Genomic DNA, 24,439 nt, shown 5'->3' on the forward strand with positions numbered 1-24,439 from the left:
CATGTCATAACTTAGCTGGGTTCCCTTGAGGAACTAAGCTGTTTGAATTTAACAGTACATTGACCTGGCGCAGTGGCTCACGCCTGTAATCCCAGCACTTTGCGAGGCCGAGGCGGGTGGATCACAAGGTCAGGAGATCGAGACCATCCTGGCTAACACAGTGAAACCCTGTCTCTATTAAAAATACAAAAAAATTAGCCGGGCGTGGTGGCGGGCGCCTGTAGTCTCAGCTACTCGGGAGGCTGAAGCAGAATGGGGTGAACCCGGGAGACGAAGCTTGCAGTGAGCTGAGATCGCGCCACTGCACCCCAGCCTGGGCGACAGAGCAAGACTCTGTCTCAAAAAAAAAAAAAAAAAAATTTAACAGTACATTTATCCCATGTGTCCTGTATTGTGCTAGCCCCTCTAGGAGGAGTCTGCAGTCTAACAGGACCTGGACAAGATAATATATCTCCACTGCAGCTGTTTGAGCATGACTTGAAGAATTAGTCATGAGATGGGAGACAGAATGGAGAGAGCAGTGTGAGTGAAAGACCGAGGCCTGAATTTGACATGTGCAGGAAATGGAGGTAGTCTGGCAGAGCGAGTAGTGGGCAGAGAACAGGCCACATATTAGGGTCTGATGAGAAGGGCCTTGAGTGTCTGCTGAAGAATATGGACTTTATCCTTTTGGCTAATTCTGTTTTGTTTGTTTTTTTTTTTTTGAGACCGAGTTCCGCTCTTGTTTCCCAGGCTGGAGTACAGTGGAGCGATCTTGGCGCACCGCAACCTCCGCCTCCCGGGTTCAAGCGATTCTCCTGCCTCAGCCTCCCGAGTAGCTGAGATTACAGGCATGCACCACCATGCCTGGCTAATTTTTTTGTATTTTTAGTAGAGATGCAGTTTCTCCATGTTGGTCAGGCTGGTCTCGAACTCCTGACCTCAGGTGATCTGCCGTCAGCTTCCCAAAGTGCTGGGATTACAGGCGTGAGCCACTGCGCCCAGCCCTAATTCTCTAACTTTAATGGGCATAAAAATCACCTGGGGGACCTTGTTAAAATTTAAATGTTCATTCCCATTTCCAGAGACTTTTATATTCTAGTCAGGAGTCAGCATTTAAACAAGCAGCTCAGGGTAATCTTGGTGTGGGTAGTCTGAGAACCACACTTTGAGAAACAGTGTTTAATGGTTACATTTGTGTTAGAGAAACACCACTGGTGACCATGTGGAGTAGAAACAAGGAGGGTGTGGCTTGCCTTCCTGGTCAAGAAGTAGAATGGTGGCAGCAGAAAGAGAAGACAGGCCTGTTCAGAGATCCTAAAAAGGTAGGATCTGTAGGACTTGGTGACTTACAGTTGTGATGAGTGAACGCAGAGGAGTCAAGAATGATGTAAGGGTTTGTAGTCTGGGCAACTGGTAGATGGAATGAAGATTAGAAATATAGGAAGAACAGGCCGGACGCGGTGGCTCATGCCTGTAATCCCAGCACTTTGGGAGGCCAAGGCAGGCGGATTGTGAGGTCAGGAGATCGAGACCATCCTGGCAAACATGGTGAAACCCCATCTCTACTAAAAATACAAAAATTAGCTGGGCATGGGGGCAGGTGCCTGTAATCCCAGCTACTTGGGAAGCTGAGGCAGGAGAATTGCGTGAACCAGGGAGTCAGAGGTTGCAGTGAGCCAAGATCATGCCACTGCACGCCAGCCTGGCGACAGTGTGAGACTCCATGTCAACAAAAAAAAAAAAAAGAAGGAAAGAAATATAGGAAGAACAGGTAAGGAATGGTGAAAAAAACGTTGCGTTTGAATTGCCTTAGGATTCCAGGTGAAGCTCATGACTCTGTTAGGAGAGAAGAGGAGCTTATGTGGAGACAACACAGAAGTCCCTGCTGGAGCTGTGGACAGAGATGAGAGCCCTGTGGTTTTGGATGGAGAATTAGAAGAGAAGCGGGCCAAATAAACTGAGAAGCATCAGATTTAATAGAAAATCAATTGCTAAGGAAACATGGGGGAATGAATACAGTTATGTTGAATACAGAGAAGCCAAGGGAACCGCAAACTCCACAAAATGGTCTCTAATACAGTGTTCAGTGTTTGAGAGAATCACAGTGGGAAGAGCATGGTGATCTTTGGATCTTGCAGTCAAGATGTCATTTCTTACATTTGCCAGAGCAGTTTCACTGGACTGATGAAGGCAGAAAGCCAGATTGTTATGGCGTGAGAAGGGAGAAGTGCGTGTGAGGTGAGGAGCTGAAGCCAGGGTGCATGGCCTGTTCACCAGCTGGGCTGTGTGTTTTAATCTCTTTTGGAACCAATCCAAGTATACTGTTGCATGCAACTTGAATTCAGTATATAGCTTGAGCCTTTATTTCTCTGACTTATAATGAGAATTTTGAGAAGATAAACATTTATGTAATTTCAGTTATTCTAAAGATACTTGTTTCTTTTTTAACCGCTTACAGTCTTATCTTCTTGCATCATTGAACCCTGTAAAAGAGATGTGGAGCAATGAGGAAACAGACTGTGAGGTGATGTAGATCAAACAGGATTCAGTCTACATAAAAGCACACATACATGCTTTGAAACAGACTCTGAGGTGATGTAGATCAAACAGGATTCAGTCTACATAAAAGCACACATACATGCTTTGAATGGATTTTGCTATTTTGAAACATTTTACTTCTAGTTTATCCATAGAATAAGAAGTTGTGAAAGGAAAGGAAATTGTCACGCAATTAGAAAAGGATATTGACAAAAGATGGAAGGAAGGGGGGAAATACAGAACCGGGGTAAAAATTAAAAGAAAATAGTCAAGCTGTTTGCTGCTTTGTTCTAAGTTGCATAATCCTTTATAGATATTTTTCTGTATTGATCCTTTTTCCTTGCCTGCCCAGGTGTTTTCCAGGATTAAGAGTGCACGCTTTGGAATTCCTTTGAGGTTTAAGTTCCATTTTTACCCTTCCCAGCTGTTCAGTGGGCAGATTTTTAAACCCCATTGACTCCTTTGAACCCTTCATTTCCTATTAAAAAATAGGAGAAGACCAGGCACCATCCCTTATGCCCATAATCCCCACACTTTGGGAGGCTGAGGCAGGAGGATAGCTTGAGCATTCAAGACCAGCCTGGGCAACACAGTAAGACCTTGTCTCTACCAGAAAATTTAAAAAATTAACCAGGCGTGGTGGTGTCCCAGCTACTCTGGAGGCAGAGGCAGGAGGAGTGAGCTATGATTGTGCCACTGTACTTCAGCCTGGGTGACAGAGCAACGCCCTGTCTCAAAAAAAAAGAGAGAAGATCCTCCTGAAGCTTATTTAGAAAAAAATTAGATCACCCAGGTAAAGTGACTAGTATAATGCCTGAAACAAAATGAGTGTTGAATGAATGATAGTTCTTTCTTATCATTTCCCCAAACCTCAAAACTTACTCATAAGTTTTCTTTTTTTTTTTTTTTTATTTGAGACGGAGTTTTGCTCTTATTGCCCAGGCTGGAATGCAATGACGCAGTCTTGGCTCACTGCAACCTCTGCCTCCCAGGTTCAAGCAATTATCCTGCCTCAGCCTCCCAAGCAGCTGGGATTACAGGCATGCACCACCACGCCTGGCTAATTTTGTATTTTTAGTAGAGATGGAGTTTTTCCACGTTGGTCAGGCTAGTGTCAAACTCCCGACCTCAGGTGATCCGCCGGCCTCAGCCTCCCAAAGTGCTGGGATTACAGGCAGGAGCCACTACGCCTGGCCATAAGTTTAAGTTTTCTTCTCTTTTCTTTCTTCTTGAAATGGAGTCTCGCTCTGTCACCCTGGGTGGAGTGCAGTGGCACGATCTTGACTCACTGCAAGCTCTGCCTCCCGGGTTCAAGCGATTCTTCTGCCTCACCTCCTGAGTAGCTGGGATTACAGGCTAATTTTTTGTATTTTAAGTAGAGACAGGGTTTCACCATGTTGGCCAAGCTGGTCTCTAACTCCTGACCTCAGGTGATCTGCCTCCCTTAGCCTCCCAAAGTGCTGGGATTACAGTTGTGAGCCACCGCGCCTGGCCAAGTTTTCTTTTTTAAAGGAGAATAAATAACCACTAACATTTAAATTCTGAGACATTGGTACTGAAGTGGAGATTTCTATTGCTGTAGTTAGAGATGAAATAGAAATAAATGTCTTTGGCCAGGCTCGGTGGCTCATGTCTGTAATCCCAACACTTCGGGAGGCCAAGGAGGGTGGATCACAAGGTCAGAAGTTCGAGACCAGCCTGACCAACATGGTGAAATACTAAAAATACAAAAATTAGCCGGGCATGGTGGTGTGCACCTGTAATCCCAGCTACTCAGGAGGCTGAGGCAGGAGAATCGCTTGAACCCGGGAGGTAGCGGTTGCAGTGAGCCAAGATCGCACCACTGCACTCCAGCCTAGGCGACAAAGTGAGACTCTGTTGCAAAAAAAAAAACGAGAAAGAAAAGAAAGAAATGCCCACTGACTCCTCAGACTAGGCAGGGCCAGGGAGATACGGTTTTGTTGTTGACATCATCATCAGGTTTTGGTTTCCTGCTTTTGAGGAGCAAATTCCTAATATTTTCAGAATCCTCAGGACAGTTAGGTTCAGTTGGACAGATTTTCCCTTCCAAACTCATAAAATACAGATAAGCCCACATGTGAACTGCAGTAGTTGACAGTGAGAGACAGCTGTGGAAAAGCTACATGAGGAGCCAGATTAGAACCAGAAAGTTATTTGAGCTTAGGATCACATCAAAGGGTGTCTCACTGGAATGTTAGTAGCTTATCACACTGATGGTAATTATTGATATTATTTTCCTTAAAAAAAAAGGGGGGGGGTAATCTTGTATAAGCGTTTTAATAGCTCGCTTTTCCAAGTTACACCGTGCACATCTTCCCATGTCAGTCACTCGTGTCGGTTTCTGAACTGATGGTTACCTGAGCTGTTCTCTGCTAGGCCGTGGACTCCCTGGGAGCAGAGATGGTGTTACATGCTTCCGTAGACGCAGCACAGCCCTTGCTTTATCTCAGATCTCAGGGAATGTGTGTTGAATGAAATCCCAGTAATAAAATGTGAGGCAGCTGGGCGTGAGCCAGGGTCAGCCGCACAGTGGGTTCTGAGCTGACTGCCCAGATGGGTAGATAACTTTTATCTGTTCTCATCTTTGTAGGACCTACTAAATGAAGCAAAACAGAGACTCAGCAAGGTGGTAAAGGATACAACCAGGTACCAAGTGCTGCTGGATGGACTGGTTCTCCAGGTACCCTCACAGACCAGATCTACTGTTGATAGCCACAGTTCTGAGAAAATTTAGCGTGCCTATTAGAGACCAGCTCTATTTTTCCTGCTTTCTCATCATAGTTTTTTCCTTTCACCCTTTTTTTTTTTCTTTTAGCTTTTTCCCTTCCACTCTTGACCATATCTAAAATGTGTGCTACATAGGAAAATAGTAAATCTGTCTGGTTGGATAAGACTTCCAGCCTGCTGCTCATTTATGTAGTCTTACATGACTTAAGGGTCAAATTTGCTTGCAATGGCTAGCTTTAAATTCTCTTAATTTGATTTTGCCACTAAAATACTTGCTTTAGATTTAGGATTCCAACCAAACACTGTATATGTTTTAATTGTTTACTGCTGAGCTGGGAATCCTTATTTTACTTACGTTAATTACAATAATATTTGTCCTCAGCTTGGTTGATGTAATATAAGGCGTCTGCATGAATTTTGTTTCTACGACCAAAGGTTTGGGTTCATTTATCTGGTTTGTGATAGATTGATCTTTCCATGGTCTCGTGTGGTATATGCCATCTGTTAGTGGAACCTACCAGGGGAAGTTTTTCCAACCTAAATGAAAGAACTATAGAAACATCCTATTTTACAAGTTGCTTTATTTATTTATTTATTTATTTATTTTTGAGACGGAGTCTTGCTCTGTCGCCCAGGATGGAGTGCAGTGGTGCAATCAAGGCTTACTGCAAGCTCCGCCTCCCAGGTTCACACCATTCTCCTGCCTCAGCCTCCCGAGGAGCTGGGACTACAGGCGCCCGCCACCACACCCAGCTAATTTTTTTTATTTTTATTTATTTATTTATTTTTGAGACGGAGTCTCACTCTGTCACCCAGGCTGGAGTGCAGTGGCGCAATCTCGGGCTTACTGCAGCATCCACCTCCCAGGTCCAAGCGATTCTCCTGCCTCAGCCTCCCGAGTAGCTGGGGTTACAGGCGCCCACCACCACGCCCGGCTAATCTTTTTATATTTTTAGTAGAGACGGGGTTTCACTATGTTAGCCAGGATGGTCTCGATCTCCTGACCTCATGATCTGCCCACCTCGGCCTCCCAAAGTGCTGGAACTACAGGCATGAGCCACCGCGCCAGGCCTAATTTTTTGTATTTTTAGTAGAGATGGGGTTTCACGGTGTTAGCCAGGATGGTCTCGATCTCCTGATCTCGTGATCCACCCACCTTGGCCTCTCAAAGTGCTGGGATTACAGGCATGAGCCACCACGCCTGGCTATTTTATTTTATTTTATTTTATTTTTATTTTTATTTGTTTTTGGAGACAGAGTGTCACTCTGTCAGCCAGGCAGGAGTGCAGTGGCATCGTCTCTGTTTACTTAAACTTCCGTCTCCTGGGTTCATGCCATTCTCTTGCCTCAGCCTCTTGAGTAAGCTGGAGTTATAGGCGTGCACCATCATGCCAGGCTAATTTTTTGTATTTTTAATAGAGATGGAATTTTGCCTTGTTGCCTACCTAGGCTGGTCTCGAATTTCTGAGCTCAGGCAATCCGCCCACCTTGGCCTCCCAGAGTGTTAGAATTACAGACCTGAGCCACTGCACCTGGCCTGTTGCTTTATTTTTTAGTTTGCATTTTCTACTGATTGTATCTACTATTTCTTCCAGGGTTTGTACCAGTTGCTGGAGCCCCGAATGATTGTTCGTTGCAGGAAACAAGATTTCCCTCTGGTAAAGGTAAAGAACTTAGGATAATTTTTTATCTTTCTCTCTTTCTCTTTCTCCCTCTCTTTCTTTCTTTTCTTTCTCTCTCTCTTTCTTTCTCTTTCTTTCTTTCTTTCTTTCTTTCTTTCTTTCTTCTTCTCTTTTTCTCTCTTTCTCTTTCTCCGTTTCACTCCTTCTCTTCCTTCCTTCTTTTCTTTTTCTTTTTCTTTTTTTTTTTTGATGGAGTCTCACTCTGTTGCCCAGGCTGGAGTACAATGGCAGTATCCCAGAGAGTCTGGTCAGCTTTGAGTCTGAGTTCTCCACCCACCTCGGTCCCCCAAAGTGCTAGGATTACAGGCGTGAGCCACTGCGCCCGGCCTATTTGCATTTTTATTATAATTTCTCTCCCTAAGTTACTTGTGCACTAGGAAAGAAAGTGCCAGCTAGAGAACATAGATATTCATTCCCCTTAACTGTACATTCTCCACTATAATAAGAGGTTAGAAACCATCTCAGTAACCCAAGTCTGTGTTTATACTGACAGCCTCATTTATTAACCTGTAAAACAGCTCAACATCATAATGGAGAATGTGATGTCATTCAGTGGAGGGAGGTTTCAGTTGCTCACTAGCCTTCTCTAGATAACACCGTGATATTTCTGGGTGCCAAGCAAGCTTTTTCTTGAAAATTCTACAGTATCAGTGTCCAGAATTGGTGATTAGCTCTCCAAAGTGGTGCTGCATTAGATTTGAAAACAAGGAACTCTTGAATAGATGCATTGATTTGTTCAACAAAGTAATACTGTCAGAGAGAAATGTGGATGGTCTTCAGTTCTTCCAAGAAAGGATTTACATGGTTACTTGAGTGTGCACAATATTGTTCAAAGACAAGACTTTATTATGTCCACCACACTAATTGCAAGATAGCGGTAAAAACCCACTTCTCTTTTTTCTTTTTTTGAGACAGTCTCGCTCTGTCACCCAGGCTGGAGTGCAGTGGCGCGATCTTGGCTCACTGCAACCTCCGCCTCCCGGGTTCACACCATTCTCCTGCCTCAGCCTCCCAAGTAGCTGGGACTACAGGCGCCTGCCACCGCGCCTGGCTAATTTTTGTATTTTTAGTAGAGACGGGGTTTCACCGTGTTAGCCAGGATGGTCTCGATCTCCTGACCTTGTGATCTGCCTGCCTCAGCCTCCCAAAGTGCTGGGGTTACAGGCTTGAGTCACTGCGCCCGGTTTTTTGTTTTTTGTTTTTTTTTGAGATGGAGTCTTGCTCTGTTGCCCAGGCTGGAGTGCAGTGGTGTAATCTCGGCTCACTGCAGCCTCCTCCCCCCGGGTTCAAGCAATTCTCCTGCCTCAGCCTCCCAAGTAGCTGGGATTAGAGGCGCGCACCACCATGCCTGGCTAATTTTTGGTATCTTTAGTAGAAACGGTTTCACCATGTTGGCCAGGCTGGTCTTGAACTGACCTTGTGACCTGCCTGCCTCGGCCTCCCAAAGTGTTGGGATTACAGGCGTGAGCCACCGCGCCCAGCCTTTCTTTCTTTTTTTTTTTTAATTGTGGTAAAATATACATACCATTTACCATTTTAATCATACATTGTGCCATTAAGTACATTTACAACATTGTGCAGCCATCACTATCATCCATCTTCAGAACTTTTCCATTTTCCCATAGTGAAACTTCGTGCTCATTAAACACTAACTCTCCATTATTTCTCTTTTCCTCCCTTCTCCCCTGTTCACCTCATATAAGTGGAAACATTCAGTATTTGTCCTTTTGAGACTGTTTGATTTCACTTAGCATAATGCCTTCAAGGTCCTGGTAGTGTGGGTAAGAATGCCTTTCCTTTGTAAGGCTGAATAATATTCCATGGTGTGGGTGCCCCACGTTGTGCTGACCCGTGGTGTGGATGCCCCACGTTGTGCTGATCCGTTCATCTGTCACTGGACAATTGGGTTGTTCCCACCTTTTGGCTACTGTGAATAATCCTGCTGCAAACATGGGTGTGCAGATATCTGTCCTGCTTTCTATCCATTTGTCTGTATACCCAGAGGTAGAATTGCCAGATCACGTGTTAATTCTGTGCTTCATGTTTTGAGGACTGTTACACTGTTGTTCTGATCAGAACCATCCTTGTGGGTATGGCATGGCACCGCTGTTTCTGGTGCCTGCTGTCCCCCCTCATCTGCAACTACCAGGTTAAGCTCATGTCAGCAGCCAAACTTCTCTTCTTTCTTCTCTCCTTACGCACCTCCAGCTTCTAACACTCTCCGTTGGGGGGATAATGTATCTTCCTCCTGCTGATCCATGTTTCACATCTGATAACTGCCTCTGATGTGTTTAATCACCTGCCAAGCCCCGTTAAATCTTTTTTTTTTTTTTCCCCCGATATGGAGTCTCGCTCTGTCACCCAGGCTGGAGTGCAGTGGTGTGACCTTGGGTCACTGCAAACTCCGCCTCCCACGTTCAAGCAGTTCTGCCTCAGCCTCCCAAGTAGCTGGGATTATAGGTGCGCGCCATCACGCCTCGATAATTTTTGTATTTTTAGTAGAGATGGGGTTTCACTGTCTTGGCCAGGCTGGTCTTGAACTCCTGACCTCGTGAGCCACCATGCCCAGCCAAGCCCTGTTAAATCTTGACAGAAACCATTCGCGTCTCTTCCCTCCTGTGTGCAGACTGTCGTTTTTCCTCAGTGACTGTGCCGTTTTACATTCCCACCAGCAGTGCCTCTGTTCTTTTACATGGCATAAATGGAAATATCCTTGCTTGTAGAGTCTGTTGAATTTTTGGATACCTGCTTCATAGTTTCTAGTCATACCTCTCATTGTTTTCTGTATTTCCAGGCTGCAGTGCAGAAGGCAATCCCTATGTACAAAATTGCCACCAAAAATGATGTTGATGTCCAAATTGACCAGGAGTCCTACCTGCCTGAAGACATGTAAGGAGTATTCCTGCCGCTAACAGCCACCTTCTCTCCCTGGGAGAGTGGCCTTTATACTGGGCCTTTTTCAAATGGTATTTTCACCAACACACTCTTAGACACAAGGCTAGAGCTGTGATGTGTTCTGCTTGCAGCTGCTCCTGTTGTTCTGGCCGCGCTCTGTTGTTCTCCTTTGTTGGCCGGCTAAATATACTCTAAAAGTCTAGTTTCATTGGGTGTGATGGCTCATGCCTGTAATCCCAGCACTTTGGGAGGCCAAGGCGGGCAGATCACAAGGTCAAGAGATCGAGACCATCCTGGCCAACATGGCCTAGGGAGCCAGACTCGCTCTCATACCAGCCCACCCTCTGCTCACAGTCCAGTCCTGTCTCTACGAAAAATACAAAACTTAGCTGAGCATGGTGGGACGCACCTGTAGTCCCAGCTACCCAGGAGGCTGAGGCAGGAGAATCACTTGAACCCGGGAGGCGGAGGTTGCAGTGAGCAAGGATCACGCCACTGGACTCCAGTCTGGCGACAGAGTGAGACTGCATCTCCAAAAAAAAAAAAAAGAAAAAGTCTAATTTATGGTCACTGCATTCTTTCTGCGGGGAGGTGGCCCCTAGAATGAAAGCTAGGACTGGATCTCTGTATTGGATGCTGAGGTAGGTACTCCCTCCTTCTGAGTAATAGTTGTCAAAACAAGAATTGTGTATGCCTAGTAATTAGGTTCCTTAGAGATAGAATTGCAAGTACGGGTGGTTTTTTGTTTTTTTTTTTTTTTTGGGGGCGGGGGTCTCCTCTTTTCCCCCGGGTGGGGTGGAGGGGGCCGATCTCAGCTTACTGCAAGCTCCGCCTCCCGGGTTTACACCATTCTCCTGCCTCAGCCTCCCGAGTAGCTGGGACTACAGGCGCCCACCACCTCGCCCGGCTAGTTTTTTGTATTTTTTAGTAGAGACGGGGTTTCACTGTGTTAGCCAGGATGGTCTTGATCTCCTGACTTCGTGATCCGCCCATCTCGGCCTCCCAAAGTGCTGGGATTACAGGCTTGAGCCACTGCGCCCGGCCACGGGTGGTAATTTTATGACTGTGAGGAAATGACAGAATATTTCTCGGTGTAGTTGGAGTAGGCAGTAGAAACTCCTGACAAGGGGAGAGCCAGCGTCATTTTATCGATTTCACCGGCCTGAGGCCACCTAGCCACACCACTAACATTGAAGAAAGTCCCTTGGACGCTTTTTTTTTAATAGACGGAGTCTCGCTCTGTCACCCAGGCTGGAGTACGGTGGCATGATCTTGGCTCACTGCAACCTCTGCCTCCTAGGTTCAAGCGATTTTCCTGCCTTAGTCTCCTGAGTAGCTGGGACTACAGGCGCCCGCCACCACGCCCGGCTAATTTTTTGTATTTTTAGTAGAGACAGGTTTCACCATGGTAGCCAGGATGGTCTCAATCTCCTGACCTCATGATACGCCCGCCTCGGCCTCCCAAAGTGCTAGGATTACAGGCGTCAGCCACCGCACCTGGCTTCTTTTTTTTTTTGAGTCAGGGTCTCTTTCTGTTGCCCAGGCTGGAGTTTAGTGACACCATCTTGGCTTGCTGCAACCTCTGCCTCCTGGGTTCAAGCAATTCTCCTGTCTCAGCTTCTCAAGTAGGTGGGACTACAGGTGCCCCACCGTGCCCAGCAAAGTTTTGTATTTTTAGTGGAGGTGGGCTTTCGCCATGTTGGCCAGGCTGACCTCAAACTTGTGAATGGAAACGATCCATCTGTCTCAGCTTCCCGAAATGCTGGGATTGCAGGGGTGAGCCACCACGCCCGGCCAGCAGTGGCGTCTTTTATCAGACACACATGCAGTCGTGATAGGGCCTTATCAGTGATGAGCAGGATTGGGCTTAAGAAATCATTCAGATGAGGACTCTGAGTGATTTGCAAACTGAGATGAAATCCTCATTTTGTTGGGGAGGGCTGGCTGTGATAAAACAGGTTCTGTAACATAAAATCAAATTGACACAGGCCGGGCGCGGTGGCTCACTCTTGTAATCCCAACACTTTGGGAGGCCAAGGTGGGCGGATCACCAGAGGTCAGGAGTTCGAGACCAGCCTGGCCAACATGGTGAAACCGCGTCTCTACAAAAATACAAAAATTAGCCAGGCATGGCCGGGCGCGGTGGCTCAAGCCTGTAATCCCAGCACTTTGGGAGGCCGAGACGGGTGGATCACGAGGTCAGGAGATCGAGACTATCCTGGCTAACACGGTGAAACCCCGTCTCTACTAAAAAATACAAAAAACTAGCCGGGCGATGTGGCGGACGCCTGTAGTCCCAGCTACTCGGGAGGCTGAGGCAGGAGAATGGCGTGAACCCGGGAGGTGGAGCTTGCAGTGAGCTGAGATCCGGCCACTGCACTCCAGCCTGGGCGACAGAGCGAGACTCCGTCTCAAAAAAAAAAAAAAAAAAAATTAGCCAGGCATGATGGCAGGTGCCTGTAATCCCAGCTACTTGGGAGACTGAGGCAGGAGAATTGCTTGAACTCAGGAGGCGGAGGTTGCAGTGAGCCGAGATGGCGCCATTGCACTCCTGCCTGGGCAACAGAGTGAGTCTCAAAAAAAACAAAAAAACACAGTGTCACCTGGTAAATGAGTTATTGAGATGAATGCAGTCAGTTCTCTGTATCTTTGGGGTCCACACCTGTGAATTCAACCAACTTTTTCTTTTCACTCCCTAAACACTACAGTGTAACAACCATTTACATTGTATTAGCTAGTTTAGGTGCTGTAGACATGATTTACAATATAGGGGAGGATGTGTGATGGTTGTATGCAAATACTACACTGTTTCATATAATGGACATCTGGGCGGGGATGGGGGTGTCTTGAAACCAGCTGTGCATTACATCTTCAGAAGCTTTTTCAGTTCCTTTCAGGCCTGTTGCTTAGGTTGCGCAGTCTACACACCAAGACGAGGGCATTCCTCTGCGGGAATAAAGAGTACCATGTATCTTTCTCAACTCTTTGAAAATGATTATTTCCTGTGCTTTTTTTTTTGCAGAGCTGGTGGAGTTGAGATCTATAATGGGGATCGTAAAATAAAGGTTTCCAACACCCTGGAAAGCCGGCTGGATCTCATAGCCCAGCAGGTGAGTGTGGCGGTACTTCTTGGTAGTTGGTCTGCTGTTACTTTGAAGTGGGACAGACAGCACATGTCCATTCCCTGGTATTTGGGATTTGTTGCTGTCTTTCCACATTTTTGGACTTTTGCCCAAAAAGAATGAGAATTGGGCATGCAGTAGCATTTGCTGAGGTGATAACATTTACATGAGGGTGAATTTGGGTTCAGAACAAGGGTTTTGTTGACCTAGGATTCAAATTTGTACATTTTACTACATGTAAGGTGCTGACAAGTTCTTTCTGTAGCAGGAATGATGGAAACTAAAGCAAATACTTGTGTTTTGTTTTGCTTTTTTGAGATGGAATTTCACTCTTTTTTGCCCAGGCTGGAGTGCAATCTCGACTCACTGCAACCTCCACCTCCCAGGTTCACGTGATTCTCCTGCTTCGGCCTCCCGAGTAGCTAGGATTACAGGCACGCGCCACCACACCGGCTAATTTTGTATTTTTAGTAGAGACGGGGTTTCACCATGTTGGCCAGCCTGGTCTCAAACTCCTGACCTCAGGTGATGCACCCGCCTTGGCCTCCCAAAGTGCTGGGATTACAGGCGTGAGCCGCCGCACGAGGCTGCAAATACTTGTTTAAAGGAATTACCGTAAAGCTGCTGGCTTTTCAGATGTTTCCAGATTTGTACACATGAACTCTAGGAGACAAGCCAGGAAAATTCCATTTGTTCTAAAATGCTGGGCATCTTCTAGCCTTCTAGTGGTAGTCTATTGCTGTGGCTGCTAACCTACTTATTCCCTGACCTAGATGGGCAGTTTACTGTTTATGCAGATACTTGTCTTATAACTAAAGCACTTTCACGTTGATTTTTTCATATTCTGGTAACTTAAACCTCAGAACATTGTTTCCTAGTAGCCACTGTCTCATCCAGTGTCATAGCCACTACTCACTCACGGATATTTGATTAAACCGAAAAATTCAGTTTCTCAGCACACAATGACCAGCTGGAGCTGGAGCTGCCCTGTTGGACAGCAGAGCCTTAGAAATCCAGGGTTAAGTCCTCCTAAGGATTCATCAGTGACTGTAGCAAGTGCTTCCAGCCTAAACTGGCATTGGAAGTGTTCTGTGCGGCCGCTGTGGCCATAGTAGGCACTCAGTAAATGTTTGTTGAAGAAAGAGTGTAGGTGACCTAGCATATAGTGGTGAGATGATGATGATAAGTCTGAGATAGTAGTGACTTTAGGGTTTTTTGTTTTTTTTTTTAATGTGTCCCTTTTGTAAGCAGCCTGAACCCCAGATTTGGGATGAGTGAAGCTTCTCACCAATGAATGTGTTACTGTGCTTCAGGGAACGAAAGGGTGGCTTTGTGCGTCCTTCCCAGCCGTGTAGGTGCGTGGCTTTCCACCTGTGGTTAAGATGTGCGGTACTCTACAATTCCTCCAGCTGACATTGCGTGTTTATTACACTTTCTCCCCACAGATGATGCCAGAGGTCCGGGGAGCCTTGTTTGGTGCAAATGCCAACAGGAAGTTTTTGGACTAAGCCTTCGGGAGGTGGAGCTCATCCTCAGCTCTCCCGCTGTGATGTGGAAGCTTCTGATATTTGAAGAAACACGAATGTCTCTGTAGCTTCCTCTTTACTGCCCCAGTATTGCTCTGTATTTATCAGTGATGCCCCTCCTGTCACTCATGCCTTGCCTAATTGTTCACAGTGGTGGAAAGCTTCATGTAATATGATCAGGACCCACCTCCAGTTCATCTGAAAGTAACACAGTGTCCAGTTGGTTCTGCAGCACTAGGGGAGGGAGCGGATGGTGGTCGCGTTTGCTTCCTGGGTCTCCACTCTCCGTCTGGCCTAGAGGTGATGTTTGGTGTTTGGCCCTGCAGCCCCCACTCTTGAGGCTTAAGGTGCGTGTGGCGCACCACTCCTTCCAGCAGTAGTTGCTTGACTGTTACCTGTTTAGGCCTAGAAGTTTTCCCTCATCTGTAAATGTGATTTAAAATCTAAGCCATGAATATGCTTTATTTATTAAAAGAGTTACATGGATTTAATGTGATTTCTAGTGTAAAGCACTACAAATTTAGGTTTTGACACAGTCAAATTCTTACTGAGGCACCTAGAAAAGAAGTATTTTCCCAATCCCCATGGCACTTGATGGTGATGGCTGTCAGCACCTGGACCCCTTAATCCTCTGGGTGTCCCCTGGGCTGTTGCTCATCGTTCCCAGCCCATCACCCGGGAGGGGAGCGTTCTTTCCACCCTTGTGATCTGCCACATACACCACATGGCTCTTCAGTGTGGGCTGGCCTCTAGAAGCGCTGTACAACTTTATCGAGGAAATAGTTGTGTTAGTGTTGCCCGAATGAGAAAAACCAAGTTTTTTTTTTTCTTTTTTTGAGACAGAGTCTTACTCTGTCGCCCAGGCTGGAGTGTGTGGCGCGATCTCGGCTCACTGCAAGCTCTGCCTTCCGGGTTCACGCCATTCTCCTGCCTCAGCCTCCCGAGTAGCTGGGACCACAGGCACCGCCACCTCGCCCGGCTAGTTTTTTGTATTTTTAGTAGAGACGGGGTTTCACCGGGTTAGCCAGGATGGTCTCGGTCTCCTGACCTTGTGATCCGCCCGCCTCGGCCTCCCAAAGTGGTGGGATTACAGGCGTGAGCCACTGCGCCCGACCCAAAAAACCGAGTTATTTTGGAGCAGGTCACCGTGTGCTGGAACCAGATCCTTTCACAGAGGCCCTATTCTTCCTCCCCTGCCGCATGTTTTATTTTTCTGTAGGTGACGACTAAGAGCTGCCCAGGGCCTTGCAGCTAGTACATGGTGGAGCTGGGACTTGAACTGAGGTCTGTCTCCAGGGCCCATACTCAAATGCAGTTCTCATAACAGTGCGGTTCCCAAGGCTGACCATGTTGGCACCATCCTCTTCCTCGTTAGCCCCGGTTTCACAGTAGGTGGGACTATTGTAAACACCAGCTCCTGCAGCAGGTGCTGATTTTCTTAGGACTTGGCCCCGCTGCTGTGGCATTATTTCTCCTGTAGCAGCCTGTGGGGCAGGAACCGAGGTGCATGAGGACAGCTCTCACAGCAAACTTAGCTCCTCAAGACGACGCACTTAGGAAGGGATAGAATCAAGGCTTAAAGCCCAGTGTCACTAACATGCAGATGTTTCCCTGTGGCTGTGTTCCTCTACCCCCATGAATAACAGTTTGAAGAGTCACGGGGGTCTGCTTCTCTGCCCTTTTTAATGTTGGGGTTTGAAATGGACGTAGAAAAGCAGATGGTGACACCATTCACTGCAGCCTGTGCTGTACCCACTGATGAAGCAATGAGATTGTAACTGTTCACCTTTATTTCAAATAGTGTTCCTCGGATACAGGGAGGGGTCTGTAAGAGCCTGGGCTCTGGGGGAGGGGCCGGGCTGCCCAGTCAGAGCCGGCCTCAGCCCCCTCAGCCATCCAGGGATTCGAAAGGGAGCTTGGTCTCAAAGGAGGTGCTGACTTTGAGGACTTTCATGGTCCCTTGAACTTCTGATCCTCCTTTTCCTCAACAATCAGTGCTAGGACTCTAAATAAGTTATAGAGTCCAAGATTAACAATGCTAAATCCTCAAGCTGACTGAAGATTGCCGAGTTTGACTGAGATGTTAAAATATAGAAACAACCCTTCTATTTTGACTACCTGTTAAGGTCCTGCAATTAATACAACTAAAGTACTACTTTTGTTGACAAGTAGGTGGGTAGGGGCTTCTGAAAGCCCCTGGTAGCTGTGCCCACAAAGGAAAATGAGCGCAGACACGCAGGGGAAGAAGGCTGTGCTCGACTTGTTAGAGTATAGGGCTGTTTCTCCGGAGACTGAGGTAGCGCTACAACGCAGAGGACAAGGCAGGCTGGAGCGGCCCCACCTGCCCTTGTCCCCTCTAGGCTAAGTGAATTGGGCTAGAGAGAGGGCGGCGAGTGCAGGGACCTGACCTCCAGCTCTGTCTACTCAAAACACTTTAAGATGCGCTCTCCAATCCCAATGAAATAGACCCCTTGAGCAATCCCAAAGAGAGGTGCTATGACCAGTGCCCGGCAGCCAGCGCCTTTCATGAAGGCAGACGGTCCTTCCTGAATCCAGAGTTTCCTGGGGAGAAAGAAGAGCCGGTGAGCTGATGGGCAGGGGCAGTCTGCCAGCAGCCCTCGGTGGCGGCCTCTCCATTTGTGCACCTCTCGTTCGAGAATAGTGCCTTCCACAGCAAGAGCAAGGGGCCAACGGTGTGGGGCTGTGCCTCGCCTGCTAGGTGCGTGCAGGTTGGTTACTTATGCAGTTGGGTCAAGGCCTTGGAAACAGGCTTGATGTGGCTAGAATCTTTGGTGAGAGATGCTGTGGGGATACCACAAAGAAGAAAAAGGCTCCCAGTACACTGTTTTCTCTGAGAGGTGAGGGAAAGACAGACTTCTAAGAAACCCAGAGCCCAGCATTACAGCTGGTCTGTAAATCTGATCTAGGCAGACACCCATGCAGAGGAACTGGTCCCAGCCACCATTTGAGGGGACACTGGCTCTCACCTGGCACAGTCGGTGATCCCACTGTACACGTCCTCGCCCAGGCCTTTCTTGAGGGTTTGGATTCGAGTTTTCAGAACTAAATGAAGTAAAAGTTAAAATAAGTAGTGAACAGCTTACCTTTGGTGTCCTCCCCTGAACACGAAGTGGCTGGGTCCTCCTTTAGAGCTACCACATGTAAAACTGCGTCATAGGCCGGGCACGGTGGCTCACGCCTGTAATCCTAGCACTTTGGGAGGCTGAGGAGGGCGGATCACAAGGTCAGGAGTTCGAGACCAACCTGGCCAACATAGTGAAACCCCATCTCTACTAAAAATACAAAAATGAGCTGGGCATGGTGGCGTATGCCTGTAGTCCCAGCTACTCGGGAGGCGGGGGCGGGAGAATCGCTTGAACTGGGGAGGCGGAGGTTGTGGTGTGCTGGGATTGCATCACTGCACTCCAATCTGGGCAACAGATTGAGACTCCATGTCAAACAAAAAAAAAAGGTCATGAGACCAGTTCTGCCATTGTATGCATTGTGTGATCTGTGAGTGGAGGTCTTCGTCTTTGCGCCTCAGCTATAAAATAAATGAGTCACGTTACCGTGGGTTTGTTCGGTTTTGTTGAGACAGGGTCTTGCTCTGTTGCCCAGGCTGGAGTGCAGTGGCACAGTCACAGCTCACTGCAACCTCAACCATCTGGGCTCAAGTGATCTTGCCACCTCAGCCTCCCCAGTAGCTGGGACTACAGGCGCTACCACCACACCCAGCTAATGTTTTTACTTCTTTTAGAGACAGGGTCTCACTTTGTTGCCCAGGCTGGTCTCAAACTCCTGGGCTCCTGTCTCGTCCTCCCAAAGTTTCAGGATTACAGGTGTGAGCCGCCGCCGCACCTGGCCAGGTTACTGTTGGTATAGGAAGTCCGCCCGCATGTTTGGGGAGCTGCGGGCAGCCCTAACACAGAGGGAGGCATTGTCTTCTCGCAGTGGGTTTAGCTCCCGCCTTTAGCCCCAAATTTTATGTATTTATTTTTTTTGAGATGGAGTCTTGTGCTGTCACCCAGGCTGGAGTGCAATGGTGTGGTCTTGGCTCACTGTAACCTCCGCCTCCCAGGTTCTAGTGATTCTCCTACCTCAGCCTCCCAAGTAGCTGGGATTACAGGCACCCGCCACCACACTCAACTAATTTGTTTTGTATTTTTAGTAGAGACGGGGTTTCACCATGTTGGCCAGGATGGTCTCGAATTCCTGACCTCAGGTGATCCACCCACCTCGGCCTCCCAAAGTGCTGGGATTGCAGGCGTGAGCCACCACACCCGGCCAACCCCACATTTTAAAAGATCAGCAATAATTTACAGCTGAGGCTCACAACTCTTCTGAGGGGATGAAAAGCTAAAGGAATCAGCATCTGGAAGGTGAGGGGATGTGTCAGGGATGAGAAACAGAAGGAAAGTCTCTTGGGCCCACTTTCTCCAGAAGGGCCTCTAATGAGCCTCTGCCAGCAGCCAGATTGCAACCCCAGACGGCTTCCAGGGTCGGGCTGTTCCATCTGTGAAGTGCAAAATTACTGTTCATCCCATAGAAAGGACACGTCTCCCACCTCCTTACCATCTAGAGGCGTCACTGCGACCGCAGCTACGGAACCTGCCACGCAGCCTGACACGAAGGAATGTGCAAAGGACGCCTTACCGGCGAGCTCGTTGAACCCCAGGTGGTTAAGGTTGGCAAACAGTGGGAAGTAGATGATGGAGAAGGGGATATCTCTGCAGAAGAGGGAGGAGAAACTCTGAGCTCCGAGCCGCCCTGGGGCTGCCGCCCGAGGTGAGACAATGAGCTTTGCTGTCAGCTATGGGGCTCACAGAGAAGCCGCTGGGACTCACCCCTTCTTCAGTGCCCGGGACGGCAGGGGACAAAAGGGCTATTGCCATCTGTCCTGCCCTCCCAGCTCCTTCCTCTGCCCTGCAGCACCTGCAGCCTCTTGACTGCCAGAGGCAAGTCCGAGGCTGGAAACGTGTTCTGTGCAGGGGCAGGCAGGCCAAGGGAAGATGAGGGGCACGGCCACCCATTTACTAGGAACTCCGCGGTCCTCCGTAGACAGGGCTTTCTTAGGTGCCTTTGGGCCACAAAACACGCGGCCTTCTTGTGGGCCTGGTCATCGCTATGCAAGGGGCCTAAAACTTCAGTCTTCTAGGTACCCATTCTGTGCTACCCTGGCCAGTTCTGGACAAAACAGGAAGCACGGAAATCGTCTGCTCACCTGGGTTTGGATATTCTGGGAAGGACACAGAGGCAGATAGGGACAGCCAGCTCTCCGGCCCTCATGCCCTCCCCCATGCACTTGTCCAAGGGAACCGGAAGAAAGGCTCACCTGAGGAGGGTGGCACCCAGGCCCTTGTAGAGCCCAGCCAGGCCCTGGGTGCGGAGCAGCTCCCGGGCGATGAGGGTGGCAGAGGGGCGTTTGTGGGTGGAAGCCGAACCCGTTGTGTAGGACCTGGAGGTGGAGGGTGCTGAGGCCGAGCCCTGATGATGGACGGCTGGAAGGGAAAGGACAGACCCCATCACTACCTGGTCCCCGACAGATGCGACAAAACACTCCTATGAATGTGGCTCTCAATCCCTGCCCCCGGGGCAGTTCAGAGGCCAGGCTGACACCTTGACTGGCATCCAGAAGAATGTCCTAATTTTAGAATGTTAATTTTTGGCTCTAAGGACATCCTCCTAAGGTCTACAGTATCTCAGGAGCTATCCCAGTGCTGAGAACGCTTCCCAAGAGCACAGCCACAGCCTGGCCCGCTTGCTTCTCCGCCACATTCCTTAGGGCTCCATTCCTTGCCCTCCCATTAAAACTGGATTTGATCTGGCTTCCATTTCTAAACCATTTCTCAGCCTATGTAGATCATTTTTATTTTTACTTATTTTGGGTTTCTTTTTTGCAGTGGTGTGATCTCAGCTCACTGCAACCTCTGCCTCCCAGGTTCAAGCGATTCTCCTGCCTCAGCCTCCCTAGTAGCTGGGATAACAGGCACGTGCCACCACACCTAGCTGATTTTTGTATTTTTAGTAGAGACGAGGTTTCACCATGTTGGCCAGGCTGGTCTCGAACTCCTGACCTCAGGTGATCCACCTGCCTTGGCCTCCCAAAATGCTGGGATTACAGGTATGAGCCACTGTGCCTGGCCTGGGTGATTTTTAGACACAAAAATAATTTGTTGCTTTTTACCGTTAGGCAGAACATACGTGAAATTCCCATGCCCTAAAGTGCTAATAGGATGGAATGTCTCCCTCAGGCTTTCATGGCACCTCCTTCTGCTCGCCCTCCAAGATGAGGTGAGCAGGTCCGTCCCACCCTTCCCTATTTGGTAGAATTTGATTCTTTAAATAATTCAGAGCCCATCATTTGGTAAGTTCAATATTACTCATTACAATGGAATTATACCACATTTAAAATGTTGTGAGGTGGCCGGGCGCGGTGGCTCACACCTGTAATCCCAGTACTTTGGGAGGCCAAGGTGGGCAGATCACCTAAGGTCGGGAGAGTTCGAGACCAGCCTGACCAATATGGATAAACCTTGTCTCTACAAAAACAAAAATTAGCCGGATGTGTTGGTGCATACTTGTCATCTCAGCTACTCGGGAGGCTGAGGCAGGAGAATCACTTGAACCTGGGAGGCAGAGGTTGTGGTGAGCCAAGATAGCACCATTGGACTCCAACCTGGGCAACAGAGTGAAACTCTGCCTCAAAAATAAATAAATAATAATAAAATAAATAAATAATAATAACATTAAATGCCGTGAGGCCCATTAACAACAATGGGATTTACGACACTGAAATTCTGTGAATATTTATTTTCCTAAATTTCAGTGTTTGAGAAGCTTTGCTTAGATTATAAGTCCTTGGGCCGGGCGCGGTGGCTCAAGCCTGTAATCCCAGCACTTTGGGAGGCCGAGACGGGTGGATCACGAGGTCAGAAGATCGAGACCATCCTGGCGAACACGGTGAAACCCCGTCTCTACTAAAAAATACAAAAAACTAGCCGGGCGAGATGGCGGGCGCCTGTAGTCCCAGTTACTTGGGAGGCTGAGGCAGGAGAATGGCTTAAACCCGGGAGGCGGAGCTTGCAGTGAGCTGAGATCCGGCCACTGCACTCCAGCCCGGGCGACAGAGCGAGACTCCGTCTCAAAAAAAAAAAAAAAAGATTATAAGTCCTTGCCAAAAGGAAGCTATTTCCCAATGACATGTCCCAAATTTGTTTGGTATCCACCAGAAAAATATTTCTTTGAGACAGAGTCTTGCTCTGTTGCCCTGGCTGGAGTGCAGTGGCGCGATCTCAGCTCACTGCAAGCTCTGCCTCCCGGGTTCACGCCATTCTCCTGCCTCAGCCTCCTGAGTAGCTGGGACTATAGGCGCCCGCCACCTCGCCCGGCTAGTTTTTTGTATTTTTTTAGTAGAGATGGGGTTTCACTGTGTTGGCCACTCCTGACCTCGTGATCCGCCCGTCTCGGCCTCCCAAAGGGCTGGGATTACAGGTGTGAGCCACCTCGCCCTGCCGAAAATATTTCATACTAGGAATCTGGTTATCACACACATTTTTTTTTTTTCCTTTTTTTTTTTTTTTTTCTTGAGATAGAATCCCGCACTGTCGCCTGGGCTGGTGTGTGCAGTGGTGTGATCTCGGCTTGCTGCAACCTCTGCCTCCTGGGTTCAAGTGATTCTCCTGCCTCAGCCGCCCAAGTAGCTAGGATCACAGGTGCCTGCCACTATGCCTGGCAAATTTTTTGTATTTTTAGTAGAGATGGGGTTTCACTATGTTGGTCAGGCTAGTCTTGAACTCCTGACCTCGTGATCCACCCACCTTGACCTCCCAAAGTGCTGGGATTACAGGTGTGAGCCACTGTGCCCGGGCCACATTTTCTTTTTCGTGGTTTTTGCTTTGTTTTGCTTTTGTTTTTGTTTTTGTTTTGAGATGGAGTTTCACTCTTGTTGCTCAGACTGGACTGCAATGGCACGATCTCTGCTCACTGCAACCTCTGCCTCCTGGTTTCAAGTGATTCTCCTGCCTCAGCCTCCTGAGTAGCTGGGATTACAGGCATGCGCCACCACGCCCAGCTAATTTTGCATTTTTAGTAGAGATGGAGTTTCTCCACGTTGGTCAGGCTGGTCTTGAACTCCCGACTTTAGGTGATCCACCTGCCTTGGCCTCCCAAAGTTCTGGGATTACAGACGTGAGCCACCACACCCGGCCTGTTTTGTTTTGTTTGTTGTTTTTTGTGACGGGGTCTTGCTCTGCCACCCAGGCTGGAGTGCAGTGGCGCAATCGCTCACTGCAGCCTCAACCTTCCTGGCTCAAGCAATCCTCCCACCTCTGCCTCCTGAGTCCCTGGGACCACAGACCCACGCCAGCACATCTGGCTAATTTTTGTATTTTTTTAGAGGCAAGGTCTCACTATGTTGCCCAAGCTAGTCCTAAACTCCTCAGCTAAAGTGATCCCCCCATCTCGTCCTCCCAAAGTGTTGGGAGCCACTGCACACAGCCTTTGCACAAATTTTCTTTTCTTTTCTTTTCTTTTTCCGGAATCTTGCTCTATCACCCAGGCTAGAGTGCAGTGGCCTGATCTTGGCTCACTGCAATCCCCGCCTCTGCAGTTCAAGCGATTCTCCCGCCTCAGCCTCCCAAGCCGCTGGGACTGCAAGTGCACACCACCACACTTGGTTAAGTTTTGTATTTTTAGTAGAGAGAGGGTTTCACTATGTTGGCCAGGCTGGTCTCGAACTCCTGACCTCAGGTGATCCGCCCACCTGAGCCTCCCAAAGTGCTGGGATTATAGGCGTGAGCCACTGCACCTGGCAGACACATATTTTCTTATGGTAGTAATCTAGGTGCAGGCTGCAAATAATTAACTTTAAGCAATTAGTTGATCAATATGAACATTATTTTCCCCATTGTCATCTTTACATGCACCATAATTTATTGATATCCTATCTTTTACTTCTTTCTAAATGCTTTTGGAATACTAAACTTCTTACACAGGTTGAAAAACTAAACACAGTGGGGGCTCATCTGTGCCTAAACTTTATTCTCCCGCAGTTTTATTTGGTCCAGGCTGGTCTGATTCAATCTAGAAATCTAGTAGAATTCTCGCACAGCACATGTGCACAGCTGAATTGAGGAAGGGAAGGGCACTGCATGGACTGACTGTATGCCCGTTGCTGGTGCTGCATTAGGTGCATTATGGGTTAGTGTATTTAATTTGGTCGCTGTGGTTTAGCCCTAAGGAGAGGCCCCCACATCCCTTCCACGGTTGGCCAGCTCTAGCTTTTACTATATGGGTTGTGGCATCTACACCACTCCATAGTGCTTGCTTTTTTTTTTTTGAGAGAGAGTCTCGCTCTGTTGCCCAGGCTGGAGTGCAGTGGTGTGATCACTCGCTACAACCTCCGCCTCCCAGGTTCAAGTGATTCTCCTGCCTCAGCCTCCCGAGTAGCTGGGATTACAGGAGTGTACCATGCTGAGCCAACACCACTCCATCGTTCTGAGAGGACTAGAATTTAGGAAAGGGCCAAACTTCTCTTCCAGGAAAAAACAAAAGAATGGGAATAATTCTCTTATCCCTTTTTATGCCTTTCCACCAAAAGCCAGCTTCTACAGCACAAAATACTTACTGACTGGAGGTTTCAGTGAGCCAGTCATTGGCATTTCTCTTTTTTTTTTTTTTTTTTGGAGACAGAGTCTCGCTCTGTCGCCCAGGCTGGAGTGCAGTGGCGCGATCTCGGCTCACCGCAAGCTCCGCCCTCCGGGTTTCACATGTTCTCCTGCCTCAGCCTCCTGAGTAGCTGGGACTACAAGCCACCCTCTTGACTAATTTTTTTGTATTTTTAGTAGAGGCAGGGGTTTCACCGTGTTAGCCAGGATGGTCTCCATCTCCTGACCTCGTGATCCGCCTGTCTCGGCCTCCCAAAGTGCTGGGATTACAGGTGTGAGCC

General features: G+C 48.2%; 2 protein-coding genes across 7 annotated transcripts in view; one reads left to right on the forward strand and one right to left on the reverse strand.

Annotated features, from left to right (window-relative positions):
- ATP6V1E1 (ATPase H+ transporting V1 subunit E1) overlaps positions 1–14,989 on the forward strand; it is a 39,006-nt gene extending 24,017 nt beyond the window's left edge. Inside the window, exons 5-9 of the mRNA XM_031656497.1 lie at positions 5,132–5,221; positions 6,864–6,932; positions 9,745–9,839; positions 12,868–12,955; positions 14,413–14,989. Of these exons, the coding sequence (XP_031512357.1) occupies positions 5,132–5,221; positions 6,864–6,932; positions 9,745–9,839; positions 12,868–12,955; positions 14,413–14,475 (405 nt within the window). The 3' untranslated portion in view covers positions 14,476–14,989. The remainder of the gene's footprint in view (positions 1–5,131; positions 5,222–6,863; positions 6,933–9,744; positions 9,840–12,867; positions 12,956–14,412) is intronic.
- Positions 14,990–16,260: 1,271 nt separating this feature from the next.
- Positions 16,261–24,439, reverse strand: part of SLC25A18 (solute carrier family 25 member 18) — a 29,213-nt gene continuing 21,034 nt past the window's right edge. For all 6 annotated transcript variants that reach the window (XM_003905192.5, XM_009216719.2, XM_009216726.4 and 3 more), the window contains 4 exons: positions 19,826–19,991; positions 19,066–19,220; positions 17,481–17,556; positions 16,261–17,055 (listed from right to left, as the gene is read on the reverse strand). In XM_003905192.5, the coding sequence (XP_003905241.1) occupies positions 16,914–17,055; positions 17,481–17,556; positions 19,066–19,220; positions 19,826–19,991 (539 nt within the window). In that variant the 3' untranslated portion in view covers positions 16,261–16,913. The remainder of the gene's footprint in view (positions 17,056–17,480; positions 17,557–19,065; positions 19,221–19,825; positions 19,992–24,439) is intronic.

Source organism: Papio anubis, chromosome 16 (genome assembly GCF_008728515.1).
Source record: "Papio anubis isolate 15944 chromosome 16, Panubis1.0, whole genome shotgun sequence".
NCBI classification, from domain to species: domain Eukaryota; kingdom Metazoa; phylum Chordata; class Mammalia; order Primates; family Cercopithecidae; genus Papio; species Papio anubis.